Source organism: Chaetura pelagica, unplaced genomic scaffold, assembly GCF_000747805.2.
Source record: "Chaetura pelagica isolate M959 unplaced genomic scaffold, ChaPel_1.0 scaffold188, whole genome shotgun sequence".
NCBI classification, from domain to species: domain Eukaryota; kingdom Metazoa; phylum Chordata; class Aves; order Apodiformes; family Apodidae; genus Chaetura; species Chaetura pelagica.
In genome coordinates, this window is record NW_009954196.1 from 1,688,001 (window position 1) to 1,697,456 (window position 9,456).

The window sequence follows — 9,456 nt, forward strand, 5'->3', positions numbered from 1 at the left end:
TGGGAAGGGAAGCATTGCTCTTCCGAGGTGCAGTCTTGCAGCCACTCATCCCCTGCACTCAGCCTTGTCCCTGGCAGTACTGTTTCAAGCTGCAAGCTGAATTTTGCTCACGTCAAACTAGCTCTGGGGTGATCGGCTTGAGAAATGACACACATAAATCATCCCTCTGGCATTGGAAAAAACCGTCCAGTTGCCGGCCAGAAGGGGGACCGTCTGGTTCCTTAACCCCTCTTAGGTACCTTCAGACTAACAGCAAAGCTCTTAACAGGCTTTTCCACTAGGTTGGGTCCACAGTCCCTGTCACAACACAACCTGTACACTAGCATATGGTGACATGGTGAAAAAAACACAGAAGCCATTAAGAACCCAATAACGTCCTCAGGGTAAACCTCATACTCCTTGTGTGGCAATGCACAAGTGGTGTTTCCTCAGACCATAAACTAGGCCAGGGTGTATTGATCATCACTTGATTTTGTGTACAGGTGAGCATTACCAGTCTCTGCACCTCTCTCTGCACCTTCAGGAGACTGTAGGACAACTGTCCTGACCATGCGCTAAAGGCAAACATTCTCATGCAGTGTAATCCTCTCTGTTGTTTCCAGGTTATCAGATGCAGAGCTGCTGTTGCCTGGGCTGTAGGCAAACCACTGTCTGTTGAGGAAGTGGAGGTTGCACCTCCAAAGGCAGGTGAAGTCCGTGTCAAGGTAAAAACACATGATTCACTGGCTTTTTTCTGCCATGTGCAAATTGCTCTTCTTGTGGCTGTACCTTGAAGACACCTGTCAGGAATCATGTCTTCTAATAGGCCCTGACTCTTCAGAGAAGTCCTCTGAAGAATCCTTCCAGAAGCCGAGTTACGCAGAGGTCAGACCATTTCAATGGTTCAGCATCTTTTCTTTCCTCTCCAAACAGATTGTGGCCACGGGCATCTGTCGCTCAGATGATCATCTTTTGAAAGGTTGCCTTCCCAACGTTCTTTTCCCAATTATCCCAGGCCATGAAGGAGCTGGGATTGTGGAAAGTGTTGGAGAAGGAGTGAGCTCTGTGAAACCAGGTAACAAATACATGCCTGGGATTCAGCTCTTAAAGCAAATGAGGCTGCCTAGAGCTCAGAAATTTCTCCCTGTTTCTGTCTCAGTGACTCAAAATCTCAGTGCACAGTCACATACACTTCCTTGTTACCCATGCACACAAATGGGGCTCTAAGCATTTCCTCCTGGCAAGGAAAGAGGGTTCATTGTAGGATGGTACTAACAGAGAGCTCCAACAGGCAGCATTCTCAGTATCTGCTGAACAAGAGATACCTAACATGGGATCTGCTTTGTTGCAGGAGACAAAGTCATCCCTCTTTGTCTTCCACGATGTGGGGAATGCAGCTTCTGCCTGAATCCTGAATCCAACTACTGCCTGAAGTCCCTGTGAGTTTGCTGTGAGACCAGCCGGTTCACTTGCAAGGGCAAGCAGATCCACCACTTCCTGTGGGTCAGCACCTTTGCAGAATACACTGTGGTCCCAGAGTATGCCGTTGCCAAGATAGATGCTGCTGCACCTCTGGACAAAGTCTGCTTGCTTGGCTGTGGGTTTTCCACAGGCTACGGAGCTGCCATCAACACTGCCAAGGTTGGTATTCAGGCATATCAAGCACAAGCACTGCATGGCTGCCCTTACACCCTCACCAACCCTGTGTGGCAGAAGCCTCCTCTTCACACCACAAGCTCACGGGGCTCCATGTGGTGCAGGTAAAACCAGGCTCCACCTGTGCTGTCTTTGGTGTTGGAGGAGTTGGCCTCCCTGTTGTCATGGGCTGCAAGGCGGCTGGAGCTTCCCGCATCATTGCCGTTGATATCAACAAGGACAAGTTGGCCAAGGCCAAGGAGCTGGGAGCCACCGACTGCATTAACCCTCAGGACTTCAAGAAGCCTATTCAGGAAGTGATCACTGAGATGACCGGCCATGGCGTGGACTACTCCTTTGAGGTCATCGGGCATGCCGATACCATGGTAGGTGGCATTTCAGCACCTGTCCTCCCTCCCAGCACATTGACAGACTCTTGTCAGGGCAAAACTCACCCCAGAGAGCAGTTCCTGGCCTGCTGCCTACACTGCCAGGCTCATCTTAGCTCAGACAGGCAGTCTGTTGGCTTTGGGAGAAAATGATGTACGAGTTTCAAAACGGGCACAGAACCACAGATTTCTTCTGGTTGGAAATGACCTGCACAGGAAGAACACTTTTCTGACAAAGTCATCAGCACCTTCTCTAATTCATCTGCCTGTCCCATCAGATTGCTGCCTTGGCTTCCTGCGATATGAACACTGGTGTCTTTGTGATGATTGGGGAAGTGGATGCTGGTTCATCAGTTTCCATTGATCCTACACTTCTGCTGACTGGGCGTACATGGAAGGGGTCACTGCTTGGAGGTATGAAACTTGGGACAACATTTTAGATATTTCAGCCTTTTCCCCTCATGATAGTTTCCAAATCATATATTGTCATAGTTTGGACATAACATGAGACCAAAAAACAGCTACGTGGCCACTCACACAACTGCTGGTCATGCTTCTTTTTAGGCAGTTTGGGACATGATTAGCTTTAAGGGCTGCAGGTGCACATTGCCAGCTCATGTCTAATTTTTAATGCACCAGTATTCCTAAGTTCTTCTCTGCAGGGCTGTTCCAGATCCATTCATTCTCCACTCCAACCCAGATGCAGGACCTTTCACTTAGCTTTGTTGGTCTTCATGAGGTTCCCATGGGCCCACTCCTCAAGCCCACCAAGGTCCCTCTGGATGGCATCCTTTCCCTCGACTGCACCACTCAGCCCGGTGTCTTCTGCAAACTTGCTGATGGTCGACTCAATCCCACCGTCTATGTCACCGATTAAGATATTAAACAGTATTGGTCCCAGTAAGAGAACACTGAGGAACACCATTCATTACTGGGTTCCTCTTGGACATTGAGCCATTGACCCTTTGGATGGGGCCATCCAGCCAATTCCTTATCCATCTAACAGTCCACCCACCAAACTTATCTCTCCAAATTAGTGGCAAGAATATTGAAGGGACTGTATCAAAGGCCTTACAGAAGTCCAAATTGATGACATCCATAGCTCTTCCCTTGTCCATTGATGCAGTCACTCCATTGTCGCAAGTCACTAGTTTAGTCAGGTATGATTTGCCCTTGGTGAGTCATGTCTCTTCCTATCTCCTATATGTTTCAACATATATTCCTGGAGGATCTGTTCCATGATCTTACTCTGCACAGAGGTGAGGCTGACTTGTCAGTAGTTTCCAGGGACCTTTTTTCACCATTTTTAAAAATGGGTGCAAAGTTTCCATTTCTCCAGTCACTGGTGGTTTTTCCTGACTGTCACAACTTTTTCAATGTGATGGAGCGTGGCATGGCAACTACAACAGCCAAATCCCTCAGGACTGTGGGATGCATCTCTTCAGGTCCCATGGACTTATGTATGTTCAGGTTCCTTAGGTGCTCTTGAACTTGATCTTCTGATGAGAAGGACCTCATTCCCACATTCTCTTTGCACTTGAGAGATGTGGGAAGAGAAATTACCATTGAAAACTGAGGCAAAAGAAATGTTGAATAGCTCAGCCTTGTCCATATTCATTGTCACTAGTGTGTCTCTGGAACAGGTATGCTTCAGGGCATATGAATAACTCTCCCCTTGAAAATGAGTTTTCCCATCTATCCCATGTCCCCAGTGTAGGACGAAAGATACTTTTCCTCAAGAGTCATTATTCACTAACCTCTTGGTCACCAAGAACATTTTAAACTTATCGGTGTCCTAAGAAGACACTTTGAGAGGACTTTCCAGAAAAACAAAAACAAACAAACAAAAAACACAACAGCAAACACAATTAATGAGGAGTGCTGCATTTTCACTGTATAGATAGGCATGAAAAGTGCTAATAAACCTGTAACTGTTCATACAGTTCAACACACACAACTGTCTATGCCAAACAGAGATTAAAAAAAGGACAAACCACTCTCCTCTCAAGGAGAGGAAAATTTTGCACAACATAATGGCACCAGTAACAGTTGCTCAGTCCTGAGTGTACAGTCTGTGCAGGAAGATCCTAAGTATTCCACAAAAGCATTTTCTTCTTCTCCTACTAACACCATTCTGTTGCGCCTTGCTCTCTCCTTCCAATACAAGACTGTTTCTTCTCACACTCTCTTGCTTTCTTTCTACCCTGCCCCTCCATTATATATGTACCTGCTACCCTGGCCTTTCTGACATGACCACTCTCATACACATTCATCTTAACCCCAGCAATTGGTCTCAGCTTGCATTTAAATGCAATATAAGTGCTTCTGTCTTATGGCAGAGGAGGGGCTGGTGCACTTCGAGGATCCTCTCACTCTGTCTGAGTATACTCCCAGCCCAAAGAAGGAAATGCCTCTCATTTTTAGCCTGATCCTATTAATTTTGATGCATTCCAGTAAGTAGCTATTGTGCTTTACAGGGGCACAGCCTGGTAGAGGGGACAAGCCACTGGTCTACTCTAATATCCAGATCAGAAGAGAACTGCTACACTGTTGGCAGAAGCAAAAACTGCAACTATTCCCTTATCAAAGCCACATTTATCTGATTATTCACAGCATATGCTTTCTCCCATTTCTAGGTTGGAAGTCAAGAGATGATATGCCCAAATTAGTTTCCAGCTACTTGGAGAAGAAATTCAACTTAGACTTGCTGATCACACACACACTGCCGTTTGCTAAAGTGAACGAGGGATTTGAGTTGTTACATGCAGGAAAAAGGTGAGACCCTGACTAGCGGGAGCAAGGTACAGCAAATGTCACCTCCACCAAAAATTCAAGCAGTCCAAACACTCTGCCAGGCAGAGCAGGCAATACTGCCTTCTCAAAAAGCACCTGAGACTTTGAGGAAGCAGGGACCAGAGCCATGTGTAAGGAGAACCTGCCATTACCGGAGAAAAAGAGTCCATGCTCAGGACAGGGAACACTCCTGCTCTTGGTTCAGCTCAACAGAAATCCAGGCACAGACCCTCAGACACCACATCCCAAGATACTGTTTGAAGTACAGGACAGGCAAAGGAGAATGAGGAGTAAGTGACATGTTTGGTGACAGGAGCATAAAAGCCAAAGGAAGGAAGCACGTATCTTACAGCAGCAGCACAACAGCTTTGGAGAAGGACACAGCACCACAGCTCCTGAGGGATTTCCTTCAGCAGGGTTTTGAAGGCTGCCCCGTTGCTGCACAACTTGTGCAGCTGAGTTTAGAAAGAGGCTGGATGAGAAAGGTGGTGGCTGGTCCTCAGGCACACCTGCCCTGCTCCTGAACGCTCCCAGCCACAGCACTTGTAACTCCTCCCTTCCTTTCTGCCTTTCAGCATTCGGAGCGTCCTGCTATTTTGAAGGACATCACCACAGGTGGCCGAGTGGAGGGACCATCACAGCAGACCATCTCCCTTCTCACCCAGCACCTCACTTTGTGGGGTGTGAGAAGATGAGTACAAGGAACTTGATGACACTGCCGCACATGCTCACATGCCCTGCTGAGACCCAGGACACCACTCCCAAAAAAAACACTTTTACCAATAAAGGGTTTTGATCAAACTCGTCCCATGCAGTGCACTCAATCAACAGAGGCTCCATGGGGCAGGAGGAGCTCCTCATACCACTAGCAAGCAACTGCCTTTGCCCCCTCCACTGCTGCTGCTTCCCACCCTGTGACATTCAGGATGTATAGTGCTTGTCTTGAACAATCCAAGAGATAAGTGATGTACTCAGGCACTCAGGATATCTGTTGTCTGTCTTGAGGAGTCTAAGAGTTAAACAAGATTTGCTGATGGATGAAAGAGATATCTCAGCAACCCACCCAACCATTTTGCTTCCCCCCCCATGATGTGTACCTGAGAACTGGGGAGTTTAGTGTGGGATATGCTGAGATTGGAGACAAAGGAGTTCTACAGGTGGCACTGGGAACAGAATATCCAGTGATAACCAGGCTTTGATATCTCATGAAAACCACTGACTTAGCAGGAAAAGATAGAGTGTCAGTCTCAAGCCACCTTCTAGGACCAAACCTCCACTGCAATAAACTAATCTTGTGGTGCCAGTTGGCTCAACCTCCTCTTTTGCAATGGCTGATCTTAGTAATTAGCCAAACAAAGACTATCTGCAGGACATAGCCCGGCACCATACCCACCCCCTCACCCCCATCTCAGAGAAGCACAGAGAAGATAGAAGGACTTTCTCACTAACACAGGGAGAAAAGTGGGGGTGCAGTGGGCAAGAACTGTATAAAAATCTGGGACACTATGGGTGCAGGGAAGCACTTCCCCACCAGGAATCATTTTCCGACTTACGACATCAGACATCGCTGGATAACGGTGGTAGCTATTCTACTGCTTGCTGTCCTCTGTATTTCTGCTTTCTTCTTTCTTTTCTGTCTCTGTTTTCCTTCCTGTCCTATCCGCTCTAGGGACTTTGTTGTGTTACTCTAATTGTTGTGTGGGTGACATCAGACCTCGTTTGTGTCTAATGTCACCATTTGGAATCACCTTTAAACATTTTCACAGGTCCTGCAGGACAAGAAAGGGTGCAGCTGCAGTGCGGCTTATCCCAGGGGAAAGGAGGCAGAATCCAGCCACACCAGCCTCCCACTTCGGTGAGGAGTGTTAGAAAGCAAGGGGGCTCTGCCCGATCCACACCAGCCCCAGTGCCTATTTTTGCACCTGATATCTTTGTTTTGTCATGGCAAGATCATAAAAAATTGCCACGTATCTGAATACCAGATCATGACACACCCCCACCACAGGAGCAGTGCAGCACCTGACCATCTGCACTTCCTTGTGCCTGGAGCCCGTATCACACCACACAGCCACCATGTTCTGCACAAGAGCTCAGCCAGCTGCTGGGGCACAGTGTTGTGGTTTAACATCAGCTGCCAACTAAGCTCACACAGCCACCTGCTCAGGACCCCACCACTGGTGGGATGGAAGTGAGAATGGGAACAGTAAAAGTGAGAAAACTCGTGGGTTAAGATAAATACAGTTTCACAAGTAACACAGAAGTCACACACATAAGCAAAGCAAAACAAAACAAGGAATTCATTTACTGCTTCCCATGAACAGGAAGGTTGTTCAGCCATCTCCAGGAAAGCAGGGCTCTATCCCACCTAACAGTTACTTGGGAAGACAAACACCATAACTCTAACACCTCCCTCTTCTTTCCCCAGCTTCATACACTGAGCAGGACATCATATGGTACAGAATATCCCTTTGGTCAGCTGGCTCAGCTGTGTCTGCTCCCAACTTCTTGTGCACCCCCAGCTGGCTCCGTTTTGGGTTGGGGTGAGAAGCAGAAAGGGCAGTAACTAAATAATCTCTGCATTATCAACTCTGTTTTCTTCACAAAAGCAAAACAGGCTGATACCAGCTATACTGAAGAAAATTAACTCTATCCAGCCAAAATCAGCACATTCTTCATCACTTATTCCATACCATTTATGTCATGCTCAGGTCCCACACTATGCAATACATCCTCATTAACCACCCCTTACCTTCCCATCCTTTGAAACAGTACATAGATATGATTCCTTTAGTCTATGGACCACTCCTGTGAAATGTCTGTAAAATGTCCACAGATGTCCACAAAATGTCCACTGAGTACACTTAGTCCATGACTTTGGGCTCCATCTATTATGGTGGACACTCAGGACAGGAGCGTGGTGTGCTGTATGGAGCTAGTGGGCACCAAAGCCAGCTCAGGTCAGGTCACTGCTGCACTTGCACTGCATCAGAGGAAAAAGACCTGGGAGTCATGGTGGACAACAGGCTGACCATGAGCCCACAGTGTGCCCTTACAGCCAAGAGGGCCAGTGCCATCCTGGGGTGCATTAAGAAGAGTGTCGCCAGCCTGTCAGTGGAGGTCATCCTCCCCCTCTACTCTGCCCTGGTGAGACCTCAACTGGAGTAGTGTGTACAGTTCTGGGCTCCCCGGTTCAAGAAGAACAAGGAACTACTGGAGAGAGTCCAGCACAGGGCCACCAAGATGGTTAAGGGACTGGAGCATCTACCATATGAGGAAAGGCAGAGAGATGTGTCTGTTCAGCTCAGAGAAAAGGAGACTGATGGGGGATCTCACTGATGCTTACAAATATCTAAAGGGCAGGTGTCAGGAGGATGAGACCAGACTCTTCTCAGTGACATCCAGTGACAAAACAAAGGGTAATGGTCACAAACTGGTACACAGGAGGTTCAACCTGAATACAAGAAAATATTTCTTTACTCTGAGAGTAACAGAGCACTGCTGCCCAGGGAGGTTGTGGATTCTCCATTCATGGAGACATTAAAACCCCACCTGGATATGTTCCCGTGTAATGTGCTCTAAAGGATCCTACTCTAGCAGGGGGGTAGGACTAGATGATCTCCAGAGGTCCCTTCCATTCTGTCATTCTGTGATTCTTGTAAGGCTTGTCCACCATGGGTTTGTGTGGTTCTTGCTATAGTAATTCATATAACCCGCAACTCAAAGCCCGGGTTACAACAATTTAAAGGTATTTCTATAACAATCTCCACCCCTGATTTCTTTGGACCATGCTATAGCTTTTAACATGGCAATGAAATCCTCCCCTTGCCCCTGCTCTGGCTTGAACTTAGCACAAGCTGCAGTTCCTTAGGGGTGTACCTGTTCCACGTGGAACCCTATCTGTGAGCCACAGTCTCTCCAGAGGTAGACTTACCCACAGCCACTGTCACTTCAAGGTGTACTGTTTCAGTGTGGCCTTCTCCATGGGCCACACCACCTCCAGAGAAACAGCTGCTCTGGCATGGCCTTACCCACAGCTCATTCAGAAGTGAACCTGCTCCAATATGGCCTTACCCATGGCTGTTAATCCTCCAGGGACTGTACCTGCTCTTGCATGGGCCTATCCACAGCCACAGACTCTTTGGGCTGTCGTGCTCCCATGTGGACTCATCCACAGGTCACAGGCCCTTTGACTCCAGTTCACATTGGAGTTCCAGCCTGTCCAGCACAGCAGCACAGAAACAGCAGCAATGTCCTGCTCATCTGCCAGCCCAGGGATACGGCCATTGCTGTTATCACGATGTTTCCAGGCACAGCAGAGTAAAATAACAAGCCGTAAAGGACTACAATAAGCAGCAAAAGCAAAAAAAAGCCACTAACAAGCACAAGACTCTAATTTACAGCAAGGGAAGCAAGCCCCACAGTAAGCACCAGATCCTGCCAATTAATAGCTAAACCACAATAACCGCTATAAAATCTCATTGCCGATTAATAGCTAAACAGCAATAGCTGCTCTAAATTTAATTGCCAATTGATAGCTAAACAGTAATAACCACTATAAATTTGATCTAGCACATTCCAATCAAATCTGTTGTTATCTCAAACTCTTTGAGCCCCACAATCAGCACCAAAAAAAAAAAAAAAAAAAAAAAAAACAGGGGGT

At 47.3% G+C, this 9,456-nt stretch overlaps 1 protein-coding gene and 1 pseudogene across 1 annotated transcript in view; both read left to right on the forward strand.

The window, feature by feature from the left end:
• LOC104393671 overlaps positions 1 to 5,396 on the forward strand; it is a 10,472-nt pseudogene extending 5,076 nt beyond the window's left edge.
• Positions 5,397 to 7,826: 2,430 nt separating this feature from the next.
• Positions 7,827 to 9,456, forward strand: part of LOC104393672 (alcohol dehydrogenase 1-like) — a 7,030-nt gene continuing 5,400 nt past the window's right edge. The window contains exon 1 of the mRNA XM_010003185.1: positions 7,827 to 7,940. Within this exon, the coding sequence (XP_010001487.1) occupies positions 7,827 to 7,940 (114 nt within the window). The remainder of the gene's footprint in view (positions 7,941 to 9,456) is intronic.